Below are 21320 nucleotides of genomic sequence, written 5' to 3'. Positions count from 1 at the left end.
GAGTTTTACCAACAGATTCTGTAAAAGTGTTTCTGAGATAAATAAAAAGAAATGTTTATAATGAAACATGACACAATTTTTGCTACACCCAGGAATTTTTATGGACCAAATGGCACTGATGGATGTTCTCATTTGTGCTTCATTTCTTAAGCCCACCTGAGTATTTAGCAACTTCTAAAACTAGGAAAACATCATCTATGTTTTCCTAGTTTCCTGGAATATAATTAAGATGTGAAACAGCTACCTAGTCCCTTAACAATAAATGTAATGTAATGTAAACAGAAATGTAATGAGACAAAGGTATGTCTATTTTAATCTTTCAAAGAGTTAAATCTTTTGACAACAAGTGTGTTGATTTAGTATTTTTATTGGCATGTACATTATGTACATCCTCTACACAAGCTTTTTCATTGGAGATAAAAATGTTTGCTCCATGTCAAATCATTGTTTAGATTGCTGTACACTTGTATGACAGCCATTGGGAACCAATGGTCTGGTTAGTTGGTTTCTTTGGGGCATTAAATAGCTTCTAATAAGTAGTTTCCACATGTTTCAGCCCCCTCTCACTGGTCTCAAGCCATTAAATGTGTGAAGAGCTGTTTGGACCCTTCATTGTAGGTTAAAGCTGTGAGTACACTCTGTACTTCAGCTGGGCTCTGATGAATTTGGCATCAAGCACATTAGCAGTAACCCCACCCCATAGGAGTCATTTTGTGTGTGTGTCTGTTCTTCAGGGCCATCAGGGTCTTCTGTATTCTTAGATGTTATTGTGTACTGTTGTACAATGTGAATGTGTTGTTTCCCCAGGTAGGCTCCGGACCCACTTCAACCCTGAAATGAATAAGCGGTCACAGACAATGAATGAATGAATGAATGAATGAATTAATTAATTAATAATATTAATAATAATTTACAAAGTTCCCACCATGCTCCAGATGTTGTCAATCGGCCTAGACATGTTTTATGTTTTTCAACAGAATGCTTTGTGTTGTTTGTGTTAATCCATGGGTTTTAATCTTGTTTAAAGATATTAATAGTTTGAGGTTAACATTCCAGGCTCCACTCAAAGCTGTCATCAAAAAGGAGGAGGAGCTTGAAGAGGAGGAGCCAGAAAAAGAGGAGCTTGACTGGTGGTCAAAATATTATGCATCACTGGCAGAAATCGAAAAGCAGGTGAGAGAGGAATTTATCATAGATACATTACCAGTGATATATATGCATTTTATGTCTAGTTATTATTTTCTATTTTGTAATATTTGTGAAATATTAGTGGTGTATTTAATACAAAGTACAATACCACTTTGAACGTGAACACAACCATACACTGTCCAGTCATCATATTATGACCACCTCTTTGTTTCTACATTCATTCATTGTCTGTAAGTGCTTATCTAGTTCAGAGTGGAGGTGAGTCCCGAGCCTACCCGGAATCACTAGGCGCAAGGCAGGAACACACCCTGAAGGGTGTGCCAGTCCTTTACAGGGAGTCCGTCACACACTCACACACTCATGGACACTTTTGAGTCGCCAATCCACCTACCAACGTGTGTTTTTGGACCGTGGGAGGAAACCGGAGCACCTGGAGGAAACCCATGCGGACACGGGGAGAACACACCACACACCTCACAGTCAGTCAACAGGAACGGGACTCAAACCCACAACCTCCAGGACCCTGGAGCTGTGTGACAGAGACACAACCCGCTGCACTACTGTGCCACACCTTGTTTCTACACTTGTCCATTCTCTCAGCTCCACTGACCACACAGAAGCCCTTTGTAGTTCTACAGTTACAGATTGTAATCCACTGGTTACTCTACATACTTTCTTATGCCCATTTGACCCTGTTCTTCAATGGTCAAGACCACCACAGAGCAGGTATGATTTGGGCTGTGGAACATTCTTAGCACTGCAGTGACAGAGATGTGGTGGTGGTGTGTTAGTGTGTGTTGTGTTGGTATGCATGGATCAGACACAGCAGTGTTGCTGGAGTTTTTAAACCCTGTGTCCAGTCCCTCTCCATTCTGTTAGATACTCCTACCTCGTTGGTCCACTTGTAGAGACAGTAGCTCATTTGTCGCTGCAGTGTGTGTTGGTCCTCCTCTAGTCCTTCATTGGTAGACACGGGATGCTATCGGCTGGATGTTATTGGTTGGTGGACACCAACCATTCTCAGTCCAGCAGTGCTACTGAGGGGTTTAAAAACTTTAACAGCACTGCTGTGTCTGATCCACTCTTACCAGCACAACACACAATGACACACCACCACCATGTCAGTGTCACTGCAGCGCTGAGTATGATCAACCAGCACAACATAACTGCTCTGTGGAGGTCCTGAGTATTGAAGAACAGGGTGAAAGGGGCCTAAAAAAGAATTCAGAGCAACAGATGGACTACACTCTGTAATGGTGGTGTGCTCCTGAATGGAGCACAAGGAGGTGGTCATAATGTTATGACTGGACAATGTATAACTACATTAACAACTTTATGTAATTGTCATTTAGAATGAAAATTTTAGTGTTTCTCCATTTGCCGTATGTAGACAGGACATATGGTTTTTGTGTTTAATTTTTGGTTTCTAAAATTAGTTTCTTTAGTTGCAATGCAAATGTAGCTAATAAACATTATGATTATATTCCAGCAATTAGTATCAGTCAATTCGTAACACAGGGTGCCACGGTGGTGCAGCAGAGGTCATGTTGCAGTCACATAGCTCCAGGGACCTGGAGGTTGTGGGTTCTAATCCCACTCCGGGTGACTGTCTCAGAGGAGTTGGTGTGTTCTAGTGTGTTGGTAGGTGGATTGGCAACTCTAAAGTGTCCTTAGGTGTGATTGAATGTGTGAGGGTGTGTGTTGCCCTGTGAAGGACTGGCGCCCCCTCCAGGGTGTATTCCTGCCTTGCGCCTAATGATTCCAGCGAGGCTCTGGACCCACCGTCCAGATAAGCGGTTACAGATAATGAATGAATACTCTTGCTTATGTGGTTTCTGACAATGTATGACATGCTATGAAAATAGATATAGGCCTCATAGCTAAAATTATTAGCAGCCCCTTTAAAGCTGAAATATGTTTTGTGTATTTCTAAGAATCAGAAATCACACAAGTAAAAATATATACTATAGATTTGCTTTTAGATACTTGGTGTTTTTAGAGAATCACTGGATACCTTTCTTCTATTTCAGGAGGACAAAGATGATGACATGGATGATGCACAAGATGGAGGTAGTGTACTAAAACTGAATGAGCATTTCCAAGATAAACCTGGTATAAATACTGCTTTATCAAGACATAGTTAAAACTGAAATGATGGGATCTCAATAAAGGAAAGCATAGTACTCTTCTTGACTATTACACTTGTGTGTGTGTGTGTGTATGTGTGTTGATTGCAGGGTCTCCATTATCCATTATTTAGTAAATGATAATGTCACAAATCATTAATTGTAAATCAATTTACTTTTAAAGTACACTAATTTTTATAATCTTCTCCTATAGAAGACATCAATAAATACAAGGCAATATATTTAGAAGGAAATAATAGATATAATTAAGGTGGTAATGTAGCCAGCAGCTGATTAAACAAAACCAATAGCTGATTTGCTGTGGTTGTGTGTTGTCCATTATGATAGCATCTGTAACCTCATTAGACACATTAAGAGGTCATGAAAACTCTTATTTTAGGTTGTTTGAGGACACGCAGCAGGCATACACACAAACATTTAGAATTTTTAGTCCATTTTTGTTGATCACTAAAGCTGGCCAAATGTTGGCTGGTGTTTTCACCATGGCTACATTTACATGTCTGCATTATGTTGTTAGTTGCTTATTGGCGCTCTTTTAGAGCAAGGCCAACATTATTTGACATCAGGAACTAGCTAAAAAACATAGTAGTTTAAGTACTGTAAGGGCAAGTAAACAATGTTCATTACAGTTATGAACCGTATTACAGACAAGTTATGAGTTTTCTGGAATTTTTTTTCACCTCTATTACTTTATGTATGTTCTAAATAATGTTAATTGTAGATTTTATGCTTGATTCTCCAGAGGGAGGCAACTTTAACATTGCTACTATAGAAGAAGAGGAAGATGCTGTGATAATTGAAATAGAACCTCCAAAACCAAAGAGAAAGAAGATTGCTACATTAAAGGTTTGCTAAAACCTTTGATGTGTTTATGTTTAAGGACCAGAGTAAAGTTGGAACCTGCCGGTGTCATATATGGTTTTGTAATTGTAAAGACATGTTTATCTAAAGACTTATGCATGAAATTTGTTTGTAAGATACATAAGAATATAGCATTTCGTGCATGTTTAAGAATATTTTTTTGGTTTGTTTCTTAAATTATTTTTTAAATTATTGCCCTGTGATGGGCTGGTGCCCCCTCCAGGGTGTGTTGCAGCATTGCAACCATGGATTCTGAGTAGGCTCCAGGCTCACTGCGACCCTGAACCGGATATACCGTTATGAGTGAATGAATGAATGCATGTCTTTATTATCCAGAATAACATATTTATTTTTCTTTGTCTTATTTCTTTACTTCAGCTTTACAAATCAGAGCTAGAAAATGAGTTCAGTCAGTTCATGGACTGGTTGCACACGTTCCCAATCTGCAAAGGCAAGTCGAATTTCGACGATGAAGATGAAGATGAAAATGATAGGAACATGGGCAAATACAAGGTAAACCATCAACCATCAATTATTTAATAAATCAGGCATTCATGATTAAATCCAGAGAGACGTTATTATTCATGTTACAGAGGTAGTAATTTTAGTTACAAAATTCTAAATCTCTTCACAGTAATGTAAGTGAAATATTGAAAAGATGCAATAGCTATAGTCTATACTAGGAGTCACCCAACCTTATTCATAACGAGCTGCGTACCTGCAGGTTTTCATTCCAATTAAGACTGAGACCAGCTAAGAGTAGAGTGTACTTCTGCTTAAATATAATTCCAACTGCAGTCATACTCTTTGTGGAAATGACTGGTGATCTCTGACCTAAACAAAATGAAAGCATAATTACAAACAGCAAGAGAAAAGGCAAAGAGCCAATAAGCATATCATCGCTGTCCAATGAAGAATGTTTCTCCATAAATAATAGCTTTACAGGCGAAGGATAAAAAAAAACTTGGCTAACTTTCAATAGGAGACCATGTAAAAAGGCCTTTTTCCAGGTATTTTGGAGCATTTCTATTGGTACATTAATCATGAAATGCTATGTTAAAATGATGTAGTAATCTAAATATCCACAAAAATGGAGATACATTACCAGATATTTACCAGAAACACCCCTAAAAAACTGATTTTCTTTGAAATGCTGTTGCAGGTTAGGATGTATAAAGAAGCATCTTCCACCAACTGATCTGTAGGTAATTTTAGGTGTTTGCTGTAAGACTGCCCCAACTGAGCAAGGTGTACTGCAAAGTATGGGGAATTGTGGGCTGTATCTCTTCTCTGTATTATACCAGTTTGGGCATATTTACTTACACACATTTGCTCGTATGGAACGGTAATCTCATATATACTGCTTTACTTTTTTTGCAGGGGTCATTTCTGATTTTCCCCATTTCACCTGAAGAGGAGGATATAGAATTCCAGATCACTAAAGGAATCCCCAAAAATGCCCCTTTAAAAGTGCTTGTCCGAGTGTATGTGGTGAAGGTAAAAATCTGAATAACTTTACTGTAAGGTACAGGAACATGGGCAGTTATGAGGATTTTGTCTTGATAGTGCTGAGACTAAGAATGTAACAGAATGTAAGCATAAAATCTTTAAAATATAGTAAAAGTATCCAAAAATATATTTAGTACTAGAGCCTTTTGTTTTTACTAAGTATCTGTTATGTTACATGCTAAATTTAGCGAGCACATCTGTTTGTAGTTTGTGCATGTGATCTTCAATAACCTGCCATTAAAAAGATGTTAACAATAAACTGGATCATTTAAATAGCTTAGGCACTAATATACAGGTCCTGTTCAAACATTTGTATACTGAAAAAGAAGAAATCCTGAAAAGGAGGAAGAAATCATAAAATAAAATCACCACTTTGGGAAATCTCAAGGTTTATTAGCATTTAAAAATTGGGGAAAATATTAATTCTGTTCATGTTTCTGAAGGCCACAAACCTAGCTCCGGCTGACCCCAATGGGAAAGCTGACCCATATGTGGTGGTGAAGGTGGGACAGCAGCAGGTAGACTGTAAAGAGCGCTACATTCCCAAACAGCTCAACCCTGTGTTTGGAGAGTGAGTAGTAATCAATATTTATTTATCTTAATATTTATTTATATTGCCATGATGCTTTCTGTACATTTATTATTTGTTTGTTGCTTTTTTATCATAATTCATACTAAAAGACATAATTCACTGCCATAAAAAAGATGTATATTCATATGTTTGTGTTCAGATCTAAATATGTCACAAAGGGTAATGAAATGTAATCAAAAGATGCTTTGTCACCTGCCTTTTTATGAAAGTAATGTAAAATGCTTTTCTGCTTTTATTTTTACAACTAATTTAGAACCAATTCTAGTACATTTTGAAGGGTTTCTACTGTTTTTTTGCAGAGTTTTTGAGCTGACCGTGTCTTTTCCGTTGGAGACGGAGCTCAGCCTCTCTGTGTTTGATCATGACCTGGTGGGATTAGATGATGTGATAGGAGAAACCCGTATTGACCTTGAGAACAGATTCTACAGCCGCCATCGGGCCCTCTGTGGACTTGCTTCGTATTACGACAAGTGAGTGACCTTCATCAACAACTAACCATTACCATCAGCATTATCATATCTGACTCCCTTTTTTTTCAAATAAGATTTATAGACATATAGACCATAATAACAATGGAATAACATAATAATAATGATTACATAATATATAATAATATATTGAATTAATAATAATAATGGAATTAAAATATGGACCCACATAGAATGAGTTTAGGGGATTAAAGTATAATGTTAATATTAGTGAATTATTTTATGTTTTTTTTTCTCTAGGTTCCTCTCATAATTGTAATCAATAAAAATGAAATGTTCATTCATTCATTCATTCATTCATTCATTATCTGTAACCGCTTATCCAATTCAGGGTCGCGGTGGGTCCAGAGCCTACCTGGAATCATTGGGCGCAAGCAGGAATACACTCTGGAGGGGGCGCCAGTCCTTCACAGGGCAACACAGACACAGACACACACACACTTACACCTACGGACACTTTTGAGTCGCCAATCCACCTGCAACGTGTGTTTTTGGACTGTGGGAGGAAACCGGAGCACCCGGAGGAAACCCACGCGGACACGGGGAGAACACACCAACAGACAGTCACCCGGAGCGGGAATCGAACCCACAACCTCCAGGTCCCTGGAGCTGTGTGACTGCTACACTACCTGCTGCGCCACCGTGCCGCCCAAAATGAAATGTATGAAGTTAAAAATATTTAGTCTTATACAGTGTTAAAATATGTTTTAAAATACAATAAAATGATAATTAAAAATTGTTTGGAAAAAGGGGTGGCACGGTGGTGCACCAGGTAGTATCGCAGTCACACAGAGTTCGAGTCCTGCTCCGTGTGACTGTCTGTGAGGAGTTTGGTGTGTTCTCAGCGTGGGTTTTCTCTGGGTGCTCTGGTTTCCTTCCACGGTCCAAAAACACATGTTGTAGGTGGATTGGCAACTCAAAAGTGTCCACACGTGTGAGTGTGTGTGTTGCCCTGTGAAGGCCCTGTGTGGTGCCCCCTCCTGGGTGCCACAGCCACAAGAGCCATAGTTCAACCACAATGAGGTGCAAGTGCACAATGAGGACAGCTGCTAGTGTTAGATGATTAGTTCTGGATCACCACTTCAACTCACCCCAAAAGCACTGTGCACCATCACACAAGAGACTGCAATTCCACTGCTTCACAGTGCAGCAGTTTATACTCATGTAACCTGTGCTTGGCATTTAGCATGGTGTTATTATTCTAACATATAGCATTTCCAGAGTGAAACATTATTTTGGTCAATGGCTTGGTCAATGTCAGTTGTGCAGTTGAATATATGTGTGTCCCTATTTTAACATACTTTTGGACATACAGGACATTTTGTAGCACTAAAATCATAAAGCTGCGTAATGTTGCATTTGGCTAATTATTTAGTTCACACATGCCTGGTCAGAATTTATGGAAAAAAATCTTAACAATTACCTTGTGTTATCGCAAACATGAGGGAAACACAATATATCAGTTATTCACTAATTAAAATTATTTATCTCTTTTTATATTAAAAATATATTTCTCTTGTGAAAATTAAATGTGTATAAAATTAATATTTATTAGTTGCATCAAGGTTAAGATATAAATAACACATTAATGCAAAAAGTAGTATTTGACTACTTCAAAAATTATAAGTCTTCCTTTTTTCAGACATTAACACATCACAGTGGACAGTAAATCAGACTAATTAGCAGCTTATAGCATCCAAAATGTGCTATTTTCAGTTTGTTTCATTGTACCTTATGATCTTTGGATACGTGCTACAAAGTAACACAAAGACAGCAACTCAGAATGTCTCTGAATTTCTTTGTGGTGTTACTGTATGTTGGAGTAAACGACTGTGGTTTTGGTCTATTAGTATTTCTGTCTGCTTTCATGGCAGAAATGTATAATTATTTGTTCTAAAGAAACATTCCTTAAATTGCTGAAGTAAATGGCTCAGGGCTGCATTCTGAACATAGTACTGTATATCTATTCCAACAAAGCTCATTCTGTGCACTCATGTCTAAAACTAATTGTACTAATCTGTACTTTAGGGTCAAAGATGAGTAAAAATTAAAACAAAAATAAAAGAATTTAAATTATCCATTTTCACTGCACTCTGTCCCTGGCTTTTGCTCATCGTTTAAAGAAAAAGACTACTTGATCCTATTGAATATTGTGAAGGTAACTCTTCTTATTCCTATTCATCCTGTATTGCATCTAACCCAAACACTTTCTGTAATTGTGACGCTCTGGAAATATTAATTTCTGTTGTCTGTCACAAAAATTGCAAACAACATTTCTACCAAACCTACACATGCCTGCATTTTAGTCTTATGCCTTACGTATGCACTTGCTCTGTGACCATAAAAATAAAATATCATAGCCTGTATCATAGCTAAAACAGATGCAACAAAAACAAACAAATTACGTTTTCATAATATTTTTCTGGAAACCTAAAGTTTTCCCTTAAATAATTTATATGTGACTTACAGAGCATTTTCTTTGGTTGAAAAAAACATATTTAAACTGAACCGTACTTCATTTATCACTGCAATCTTAACTCTCAATATGTTAATCTCTTTTTCCAAGGAACATTTATTTGCAGCTGCTGTAGACTTTCTTTATTTTCTCTTGGTGTAATATATGAAGTAAATGAGACTGAGCTGCTGAACCATGTGTCTTGTGATGGCAGGGATGGCTATAATAAATGGAGAGATGCCAAGAAACCCTCTACCATCCTGGCTGAACTCTGCCGAAAAAACGGCATCCCATCCCCAGATTACAGAGAGACAGAGGTCAAGGTTCTGAACAAAATCTTCAAAATCCCCAATGAAGCTTTTCCAGAAGGTCCGTGGCTTGTCTTCAAAATATAACGTGAAGTGAAATGATCAGCTTAGATATATTTGATATTTCCAATATTACTCTTTTTGAAATTGTTGTAAGAATGGTTAATATTTTTCATTCGTTTAAGTAAATGTATCAAATAATAAGCTCTCGCTGTATCTGTAAAAATGATTTGTCAATAGATATTTTTTAACCAAAAAAGAAATGTCTACATATATATATTAATAACTTTATGATTCCACTTACAATGCATACACCCAACAAGTTCAACCATATCAGAAGTGTGACCAAAAGCATAGTAAAACAGATAATGTCATCAATAATATACTGAAGTTAAAAGAGCAATAAGCCATCTTCCCAAATGACCTAGTGGTCAGGATTTATCAAACACCTTCTGAATTAAACTTGTTTTAAACATGGCTGCCCTTTTTGGGGGCCCATTCTGTGAAGCAAAAATTGGTTCATTCAGGTAATAAAAAGAAATTAGTGTCTTTATCCCAAGTGTGTATAAAAAATATCATAAATAATCACTTTAAGAATATGATTTGCAAATGTATTGTCTTTCTGTAGAAAGTCTATAGAAATGTATTACTTTACCCCACAATTTAAACTGTAGTATTAAAAGGATTACATCATTTAAATATACTTAAGAAAATACATATCCATGCAAATTGTACCTTAATACATGTACTTGAGTAAATGGAAGCATTATTACCCACTTCTGATTTAGTTCCTTTTCTGATTGTGAACTGCAATCTGTCCTCAGAGCTACTAAAGAAGAATAAAAAAACAGAGGAGGATTATGCAGAGCTGGATGAACATAGGGCTCTGAGCGTGCTTCAGCGCTGGGGAGAGATGAGGGAGTTCACAGTGGGAGCATGTCCGCTTGTACCTGAACATGTAGAGGTCAGATCACTTCTAAACCCAGAAAAACCAGGCTTGCCACAGGTATGTATATAACACTCACTGTACAATAGATCATAATGCACAAATCAGGGCCAGGTATGGGTCTGATCAACCGATAATTAAAAGAGTTTTCAATTCATATTTACCATTTATTTTATTTACCAAATTATTTTAAACAATAAAATGCAACTCACATGAGACTAAGAAGTAAATTTCTTTGTATTCCCTGAAAGAATGTGCTCAATAGAATGAGTCTTCTACATGGGGATGTTCACATATAAAACAGAATCGCTTATACATCCAGGTGTCAGTGCAATAACTGTTTCATACCATGAAGAAAAATTTTTGGAGAAAATGACTGATTGGATTTTTCATCCAACCACTTCTTTAAAAGTGTAAAAGTGCAATGTAAATAATCAGATACAGTGTTGTTAATCAGACAATCTATGTTAGGCTTTCTTTGATGTTTGCCTTGTTACTTTTACATTGTTTCATTTTTACACTAAGCAATGTAGCAATTTGTAGCTAAAACCGTAGCAACATGTTACGCGTTATTTACATTAATCTTGTAGCTCCAGTGCAAAATTAAATATGCAAAGTTTGACAGTAGTCTTGTCTTTTATGGACTGACTATATTTGGGAAAACATATATGGCTTTTGCTGATTATTACTGTAATCTCCATGTGCAGTACAAAGGTAATATTGTTTACTACAGGTGTTTGTTTTTGTGTGACAGGGTTATGTTCATATGTGGATTGATATGTTTCCAGTGGATGTTCCACCTCCTCCACCAGTAAATATCAAACCCAGACTGCCCATAAGGTACTAGAGCTGCACATTCATTATCACACACACTCAAAACTGTTGTTTCTCTTTCAAATGTGTATTATTAACATTTGAATAATAGCTCATTTTTATAATTTATATAATAAATATATATTGTTGTAATATTTTATACAGTACATTTTGTTGGTGCAATGATCCTTGTGTGAACTGTGTCTCACACTATCTATCTATCTAAACTTTTCTTTTGAATTTGTTTTCTATATATTGCTTATTTTCTTTTTGCTGTCTGTTCTCTCACTGTCTCTCTCTCTCTCTCTCTCTCTCTCTCTCTCTCTCTCTCCCTCTTGCTCTCTCCCTCTTGCTCTCTCCCTCTTTAGCTATGAATTGAGGGTGATAATCTGGAATACTGATGATGTTGTTCTGGATGATGTGAACCCCTTCACAGGAGAGCCGTCTAGTGACATCTATGTTAAAGGGTTAGTCAAAAAACAAATTAACACTGAAGCTGTGTGCTACTCTGGCTTTAAGGAGATAATAGATTTATCATCACACAAAATACCTTCATTGATATCACAGTGTAAAAGAAAAAATTATCACTTGATTTATCAAAACATTTCTGCAGAATTCCACTTTTAAATATAGACAAAAAAATTCCGAGTGTTTGCTCAGTTAGGATTTTTTAGAGTGGAGATGATGGAGGTTAATGCATAAACAAGGCATTGCAGACCTGAAGTTATTACATGAAATGGTTATGAATACATTTCTGAGATAGTTTTACTGATTATTTGTTGGTACTGTGACTTTGATGATTTATTCTTATTTGAGTTAACAAGCTTACGTTCCTACGTTAGCATCTACGTTCAGAAAAGGAAAGCAGATGTTCTTCATATTGTTATGACATGCTTTAGTAGAAATGAGCAGTAGAATGACTGATCTTCATGTCTGACTGACTTTTTTTCCACACACACATATTTATTCATTTATTTATTTGTTTGTTTGTTTGTGTGTGTGTGTGTGACTACTCACATGTGCTTCCACTAGCTGGATTAAGGGCCTGGATGGTGAGAAGCAGGAGACCGATGTGCATTTTAATTCGCTGACTGGAGAAGGCAATTTCAACTGGCGCTTTGTCTTCCGCTTTGATTACTTGCCCACGGAAAAGGAGGTAGTGTACAAGAAAAAGGAGTCTATCTTCTCTCTGGAGGAGTCAGAATTCCGCCAGCCTGCTGTTCTTGTGCTGCAGGTCTGGGATTATGACCGAATTGGATCCAATGATTTCCTGGGTGAGCTGTGTTTACCTGAAGCAAAACATTTTTGGTCAAAATAAGTAAATCTAAAAAAAAAAAAAAATCAAAGACAAACAAACCCTTATTTATAGTCGTGTCATTGATGTTGTACTATAGAAATCTAATCACACACCTATATAGTTGCATACAGTAACTACATAATTACGTACATAATGAATTATATGAATTATAATATTATGAATTCGATTCCCGCTCCGGGTGACTGTTTGTGAGGAGTTGGTGTGTTCTCCCCGTGTCTGCGTGGGTTTCCTCCAGGTGCTCCGGTTTCCTCCCACAGTCCAAAAACACACGTTGGTAGGTTGATTGGTGACTCCAAAGTGTCCTTAGGTGTGAATGTGTGTGTGTGTCTGTGTTGCCCTGTGAGGGACTGGCGCCCCCTCCAGGGTGTATTCCCCGCCTCGCGCCCAATGATTCCAGGTAGGCTCTGGACCCACAGCGACCCTGAATTGGATAAGCGGTTACAGAGAATGAATGAATTATATTTTCTTTCCATTTAACTTCTATAGGCTCAAATCTATATTTATGTATATAACAATAAAACTGAAGGTCCATATTCCCCCTGGGTAATCCAGATGAAACTGGGGCTAATATCATATTATTTAAATGTGGAGGGTGGAGAATGAACCAGGAAGGTGGACAAAACACCAAAAAACCTATATTACTGTGCTCCCTTCTGTGACAAACATCTTTTTTAACATATTTTCTCAATTTTCAATGCTAACACAGTTCCCTAGGCCTTACTGAAAAAATGTGGTATTCTTTGTCAAAATAACACAAGGATCAACCAACACAGCACATTTTATGTCCAGTTCAGTACACATAGAACCAAGTTCTGACTTCCTTTCCTCTCTGTTTCTTTAGGTTCCATTGAGCTACGTCTGTGTGACATGGTGCGGGCGGCAAAGTCCTCAGAACAGTGCAGCGTGAAAATGGCCAAAGACAAGGCCAGTCCTCGCTTTTCCATCTTCCGCAGCAAAAGAATGAAGGGCTGGTGGCCCCTCATCAAGCTAAAGAGTCAAGAGGATATTGAGAGAGAGGAGAGAGAAGCAGAGATGGAGAAGAAAAACAATAAGAAGAGGAAAAAGAAGCAGAGCAAAAGAAGCAAGATGAAGCCAGAGGATCTGCAATTTGTGGACAGCAGTGGGAACACTTTCCTCTTAATGGTACTGAAGAACCCATCACACTTTTGCTCTTTGATCTAGTTTTATTTCTGTACTTCTCTCACTTTGATCCTGGCAGCTCAGCCACCACAACTTTGTCCACTGCTACTGTCTGTTAATATAGCAAGATGCTATAGATTTGATTGTCATGGATAGTGTTTCAAAAAAGGTGATTGAGTGGTTTTGGTATGACAGCAGCAAAATTTATATGTGAATATTTTTGTTGTTAAAATGAAACTTTATATGTCCAGAAAACTTTGTAAGGACAGCTATCATTTTGTTATGGAATTTTAGTCATTCTTATATTGTCAGCTGTAGTTTTGATTCAAATGTGATCTTGTGTGTTTGTGTGTGTGTATGTGTGCGTGTGTGTGTGTGTGTGTGTGAGAGAGTGTGTTTATGTATATATACATCATTAGACCACACAAGCCCTTCCGCAACGACAAGGCCCCCAGTCCAGAAAATAACTAAAATGAATGACTCACATACCACTCCCACAACCTTTCCTTTCTCTCCATGTTACTCAGCACTTCTCCCTCCAGACCCCCCTGTTTTCTTCTCTGCTTTCAAGCTGGTTACTGATTCACACATTCTTGAAATTATTTCTAAATCTCAATCTCAATCTACAAAGTTTCAACAGTAATGCCAATCCTTAAAAAACCTGGTCTTGATCAGAATAACTTAAACAACTTTAGCCCTATCTCTAACCACCCATTTCTTTCAAAAGTTCTCAAAATAGTAGTGGTTAACCAACATTAAACCTTTCTTGAATCAAATAACCCTTTGGATCCACTTCAGTCTGGTTTAAATCCATTTCACAGCACAGAAACTGCCCTGGTTAAAGTAGTCTATGAGTTGCTGGTAACTTTGATACAGTAAGCCACTCTATCCTCCCTGCAAGACAGTTCAAGCTGGGCATTGTTGCCACTGCACTTTACTGGCTCAAGTCCTATCTATCAGACCGCAAACAGTATGTCACTCTCTCTTGTTATCGCTCTGTCACATCCACTGTTACACAAGGTGTCCCTTAAGGCTCTGTGCTGGGACCCTTGTTGTTTAGTTTTTACATTGTCCCACTAGGCCAAATCATCTGTCGTTTTAACCTAGACTTTCATTGCTACGCAGACGACACCCAAAGTTATCTTTAGGCCGAGACCATACTAACCCAACTCTCCATAGTTTAGAATCATGTCTTTTGGAAATCAGAAACTGGATGAATAACAACCCAATAAAGTTAAACAATAATAAAACTGAACTTATTCTTTTCAGTTCAAAGACTTCTCTCAACAAAGTCAGTCATTTCAATCTCTCCATTGGTGATGCCATTGTATCTCCATCTATTACAATTCAAAACCTGGGGGTTATACTTGACTCCACCCTTAAACTTGATCTACATGTTAACTCATTTTTAAAGCCTCATCCTTCCATTAATGAAATATAGCAAAAACCAGATCATCCCACTCAGTGTCTGCTGCTGAAAACCTCATCCATACATTCATCTCAAACTGTCTTGATTACTGTAATCACCTTCATTCCCTCCATAAGCTCCAGATGGTCCAAAACTCAGCAGCCCACATTCTTACCAACACCCGCACACATCAACACATTACATCTGTCCTTTATAATCTTAACTGGCTCCCTGTTAAATAAAATATCCAGTTTCAAATCATGTTGCTCACATACAAAGCCTTAAATAAACTTGCCCCTTCCTATCTCTCAGACCTTCTTCAGCCCTGTAGACCCTCCCTGCACCCTTAGATCTTCCAACACCGGCCAACTATCCATTCCCTCTTCTAATCTTGGCAGCCTAGAAGACCAGGCTTTCTCCAGAGTCCCCTGCCTCACGTCTTCTTTTAGGTCCTGGCTTAAAACTAACCTATTCTCCCTTGCATTCAATCTCCCAGTGCCATAAATGTTTGCTTTTTGTTATTATTTTTTTTTATGTTGCATTTGTTAAGTTGTCTGTCTGTTACCTGTAACTTGTAAATGTCTTTGGATTCTTGAAAAGCACTGTATAAATGCAATGTATTATTATTAGTATTATTATTAGCACTAGTATTATTATTTTATAACTCTTTCATGTTGAATATTTGTAAACTTTAATGTATATATTTATATAATATATTTTATAATTTACCAAATTATTATGAAACAATTACACAAAACTAACCTCAGTTGGGATATGAATATCCAAAAAATGCCAAAAAACTAAGCTGTTGACTGGAATGTACTTACGCTCTCATACTTTGCTTATATTTAACTGAACATTTAAACTCTAATTACATACCTGTTTTTACTTGCCTTGAGTCATTCACAGATTTTTCAGAATCCATTCTTTATTAAACATTACTGTAATATTGGGCTTCGACCCAGCGACAAAATTATTTCATCCGTCCTCTGACTATTCTGACTATTGCTCTTGTTTTTGACATTTTTGTATCTTTCAGGGGAAAGTGGAGGCAGAGTTCCAGCTGGTGACAGCTGAAGATGCAGAGAAGAATCCTGTGGGAAAAGCGCGCAAAGAGCCAGAACCACTGGACAAACCCAAGTAAGAGAACATAGCATCTCATTTACCTACAGAGAATTTAATTATTCTTTATGACCAAGTCCTATTAAAAAGTCAAGTTTGGCACATACTTTTAACAAATATCTTTCATCTACATTTTTATTAAGCAGTACCTTTTGTTTGTAACTTTGAATGAATGAATATTTGATTTTACATGAGTACAAGGGGAATACTGGGAAACAAAAGCTAACCAAAACAAAACAAGTTGTTTACAAGTAGGGAGTTGATGAAAATGTAGGGAAAAAAGGTGCGTTTCAGTTGAGATGTAAAAGAAGAGACTGAGCAATTGAAGTAGTGTTCTATAGTTCTGGGGCCATCATACTGAAAGTTCTGCCCCCTCTAGAGATCATTCTGAACTTTGAGATGTAAAGAAGACCAGCAACAAGTGCATGGGACTCAAGTGCATGGGAAGTGCAGTTTTGTTAAATAAGGGGATGGCAGATAACCCCAAGTGTATTCTATTTGTTTGATCTCTGTATGGTTCCATCTCCATGTACTGTTATACGTTAGTTCCTGTTCATAAAGCAGTTTGAGCTGCTAAATATATTAAATGTACTCAAAAAATTAAACTTGCTTTATTATAAAAATAGCAATAATAATAATTATTATTATAATTTCCAGCTGTTGGAGGTCTTGTGGCTCCCAGGAAGCCACTTACTTCCATTTGTTTTGGTCTTGTCCAAAAATAAATATTTTTTGGAATGCAATTTACACAGAAATAGTGAATATATTTGGGACAGAGATCACCTTTAATTGGGAAGAACTTCTTTTTGGACTTCTACACTGGGTCTGGACCCTATCCAGAATCATTGGGGGCAAGGCAGGAACAAACTCTGGAGGGGGTGCCAGTCCTTCACAAGGCAACACACACACACATACACACACACACACACACACACACACACACAATCACAACCCTGGACACTTGTGTCACCAATCCACCTACCAACATTTGTTTTTATACCCTGGGAGTAAACCGGGGGAGAAACACGGGGAGAACACCCCAAACTCCTCACAGACAGTCACCGGGAGCGGGACTTGAACCCACAACCTTCAGGTCCCTGGAGCTTTGTGACTGCAACCTTTTACTACATAAAGCTAATAAAAGAGGGAACGCTGAGAAAATGTAATGTATTTAAACATCAATGATTGATGCCCCACAGCAGAGTTTTAGAATTTAGTTGAAAGCCTTCTATTGAAGTTTTTTAAAAACCATTGGATATACAGTGTGTTCTCCATTCACTAGTTAATGTGACTTTTATATAAATATTTATGTTGCTCATGAGTATTGTTGATGATGATGATGATGATGATGATGATGATGATGATAAACTACATTTTGCTTTTCATTGTCTCTTACAGTCGTCCTAAGACATCCTTCAACTGGTTTGTGAACCCACTGAAGACATTTGTGTTCTTTATCTGGAAGAAATACAAGAAATACATCATTGCATTGGTTATTCTGGCTATTCTGGTACTATTCCTTTTCCTCATTTTGTACACTTTACCCACACACATCAGTCAGCTTATTGTCAATGGCTAAATTAATGACAGCATCGTTGCTGGGGAAGTCAAAGGGCCAGACTAGCAATAGAACGCTGCTTAACGTAACTGTGTCCTATGCACTGTATTTGGATCCTCATTGCTCTTGTTAGGTTATTGATTATGCTGCTATTGTTTCATATTAATAGTATGATTTTAAATTCAGATTGTGTCCCTATGACTAATATTTTCATATTTTTCATGAAATCAGAAGCAAGTTGTGTAAACAATAAACATAAAAACTGTAAATAGCTTTGCATTGTGTGAAATATAGAAATTAACCAACAGGATTATTTGTAATAAATTTTCAATTTTTTTAGCATAGACACAGACAAAACACTATCACGCATTAAGGCATTTGTTCCTGTAATATCTGTAATGTCTCCACACTTCATTCAGCTTTGTTCTTAAGAATGAAAGCCATTTAATTGGTTTATGTGTGTTATATAAATCATTTCTTCTTAATAAATTTTTATCTTGCAAAGAGAAGATTTAATGTCAGTGATTTTTTTGTAAATAAAATATCCCCAAAGATTTTCATTTTTGTCATTTGTGCACCGTCTAATGCATTACTAAAATGGCTGATAGTCTGAGGTCATTCTGAGTTCAGAGAAAGAAAAATGGTAATGTTGTGACTAAATGTGGCCAATTTCGCTGAACGACTGAACATTTTCAATAATACAGCAAATTACTTGCCTGTAATTTTCTGCTCTGCGTATGACATACATGACCTAGCACAATTCATATGAGATCAGTAGGACTGCTGTGGTATGCAGATGTAAGTGTGGACATGAAATGGATATGCCAGGAAAGATCAGTGTGGACTCAAGAATCAAGAGTTATGTGCAAATATAAAGTGATACACAGTGAAATATTCAAACACTGAATTAAAAAAGGACTTGAAACACCTAGAAATGTTTTATGTGAAATGCCTTTAAAAACGGAGAGCATTTGTAAATCAACATTTACAAAATATAAGACAATATGGATGATTTACCTTATCATATTTGAAACTGACACCTGACACTGCAACACAAAAAAAAATGTAAATTAATTATAATTATCAAAAAACTGTGCTCCTCAATAAACGATTGCAAACATTTTGGTTCATTAACACATGAACATAAACAAACCAGAGAGAACAGCAATTCCTCAAAATAGTACACATTACCATTAAAGGTATTAATAAATAATTTGTTTCCCTTTGTCACAGTAGTAGCATTTATCCATCTATATTAGAACATTGCTGTGAGGGTTTGATTGTATTCAGTGATAGAAATATTAATGAGGCCATGTAGAGATTTTGGAAACATAATGTAAATCACAAATTTTGTCTCACTGCAGTCAAAACCTCACTGAAATGTTCTAATATATAGTGAAAAATTTTGTCCGAGTAGAAGCTTTTGCTACAGCAAACATTTCTATATGTTTGGCCATGTAGTGTAATTTTTGATGATTATATTTATTGGCAGTTGCTGTGAAATCTCAACGGTTTTCAATTTTCAAGAAAAAGTATCTGCACAGGTTTTGGAAAGCTGAGTTGTGTTGCCATTCCCAATCCTCAGCATACACACAGTGTGAGGATCTGAAATCACATGACTCTCTGAAGAGGCAGAACACAACCACATGCCTGAAGTGACTGAATGAAATAGTAATGAAAGCTGACAGGTGGGACAGGTGACTTCCAGGCTTTATTAATGAATCGTTATACCACGGCTCTGCCCTTCTCTCTCACCATACAGTCAGCAAATAAGTCACTCTCTTTAGAGGCATCCAACATACTCTTAATGCCCCCACAGCAGAATGCATCTTGACATGTAATGCCCATTCAGCATGAATGATCACCTTTTCAACCAGTTTTTTTCTTGGCACACATCCAGATATATAATCATACCAGATGTTCTACACTCATTAAATGCATTGTAATTTATTAATATTTCTACTATTCGTGCAATTAATAGATTACAAATGTCACTAGATAAACTGTACACTAATGATAATTTAGTTTGAGGGGATAGTGAAAATAAGGGAAATTAAGGGGCCATCTCAGCACCCTTACTTCTATCCACACACTCCTTTGGCCCAGTTCTTTGCAAGAGTTTTTTTTTTACATTAAACTAGACATTTTTCTCAGTTGTTTTTTTTTCTTTCCATTGTTTCAATGTAAATAAAAGAAATAAATGTGAAACGCAAATAAATTCCAATTGTAGTCATATTTAGCATTTAGCATTTTTGCATTTTTTGAAGAGAAGAAGAGAAATTGTAGTTATATGTTTGGCCAGGACTGTAGATGTGCAAGTGACATGGCCATGGATGTTTTTGAACATTACACTGCTAAGGATCACATGGCTCCCTTTTGTTTTGTTCCTAGTCTCCTCCCGTCTCCATCTTATCCCTCATCTTGTGATTAATGTTCTCACCTAAGTCTCCTTTGTTATCCTGCCCCCTCGTTATGTCTTCCAGGTGTTTCCATGTGTATATACCCCCATGTTCCTAGTACTCCTTTGTCTGGTATTGTGTGTAGATGTTTTTCTGTGATCTAGTAGTTTTCATATATCTGCACCAGTTCATGGCTGTTTCCTATTCAGTTTAGTTCTAATTAATGTTTCTGTCCTTGTTTATTTTCAGAGTGTGTGTTAGTGTTCTGCCTCTTGATCCTCCCTCAACCATAACACATAAATGCGTTTCCACTGACTGGAGAGACTCCTGAGAAAGTGGGAGAACTCTGAGGTTCCTGAGATCTTCATAAGATACATCACTAATATATATATATATATATATATGAACGGATTTGTTGATTTCTATTTAGTTTGTGGTTGGGTATGAGCTTCAGATCTGAAAAATTAGTGTTAATTTGTTCAAAAAGTCTTTTTTTTCATAATATATGCCCCTTTCAGCTATCATTCCCTGAGCTGGCTTGGTGTTGTGCTCAGGGGGTGTTCCTGTCTTGCAACATGAGTCTTTGTATGTGTCACAGAGGGGTTGGGTAGAAGGACAAAGAACAGAGATGGGAGGTACGTTTGGGAGAAGATTTAATAAAACAAAACAACTAAAACACTAGAACCAACATAAGTACAAGAGGAAAAAAAAAACAGAAACAAAACAAAGAAAGGAAACATAAGCCACAGAGAGAACACAAGATCATAAACCTAAAACATAGAACAATGGGACCAAACACACTGGATGAGACAGAGAGGGATAAACACGATGCAACAAGGCTAAAAAGGGGAGACTTAAGGCTAGGCATGGGGGCTAACAAACGAAACAAGAACTAAACAGAGCAAAGAGATTAAACAAAGATCTAAAGGACAAAACTTGGAATACTAAACACTTAAGAAACACAAATCACAAGGAGTAGACTGACAACATACATAGACCCACAGACATGGGCTATAAAAAGACAACTCAAACAAGAAACACCTGGGAACTAATTAAGACATGTGACACTACAAGCACGAGGGAAGAATATCACATGACCGGGGAACA

General features: G+C 37.1%; 1 protein-coding gene across 1 annotated transcript in view; it reads left to right on the top strand.

The window, feature by feature from the left end:
* The window catches only part of LOC136696721 (fer-1-like protein 4), a 64355-nt gene extending 46050 nt beyond the window's left edge, over positions 1 to 18305 (top strand). The window contains exons 32-46 of the mRNA XM_066671365.1: positions 1057 to 1173; positions 3180 to 3219; positions 4039 to 4142; positions 4536 to 4670; positions 5538 to 5654; positions 6110 to 6237; positions 6558 to 6728; positions 9416 to 9570; positions 10334 to 10515; positions 11210 to 11295; positions 11637 to 11735; positions 12301 to 12542; positions 13428 to 13729; positions 16174 to 16274; positions 17655 to 18305. Coding sequence (XP_066527462.1) covers positions 1057 to 1173; positions 3180 to 3219; positions 4039 to 4142; positions 4536 to 4670; positions 5538 to 5654; positions 6110 to 6237; positions 6558 to 6728; positions 9416 to 9570; positions 10334 to 10515; positions 11210 to 11295; positions 11637 to 11735; positions 12301 to 12542; positions 13428 to 13729; positions 16174 to 16274; positions 17655 to 17835 — 2160 coding nt within the window. The 3' untranslated portion in view covers positions 17836 to 18305. The remainder of the gene's footprint in view (positions 1 to 1056; positions 1174 to 3179; positions 3220 to 4038; positions 4143 to 4535; positions 4671 to 5537; positions 5655 to 6109; positions 6238 to 6557; positions 6729 to 9415; positions 9571 to 10333; positions 10516 to 11209; positions 11296 to 11636; positions 11736 to 12300; positions 12543 to 13427; positions 13730 to 16173; positions 16275 to 17654) is intronic.
* The last annotated feature ends 3015 nt before the right edge of the window (positions 18306 to 21320 follow it).

Source organism: Hoplias malabaricus, chromosome 5 (genome assembly GCF_029633855.1).
Source record: "Hoplias malabaricus isolate fHopMal1 chromosome 5, fHopMal1.hap1, whole genome shotgun sequence".
NCBI classification, from domain to species: Eukaryota; Metazoa; Chordata; class Actinopteri; order Characiformes; family Erythrinidae; genus Hoplias; species Hoplias malabaricus.
Note: the sequence above shows the minus strand (reverse complement) of the source record. Positions and strands in the feature narration are given on the sequence as shown.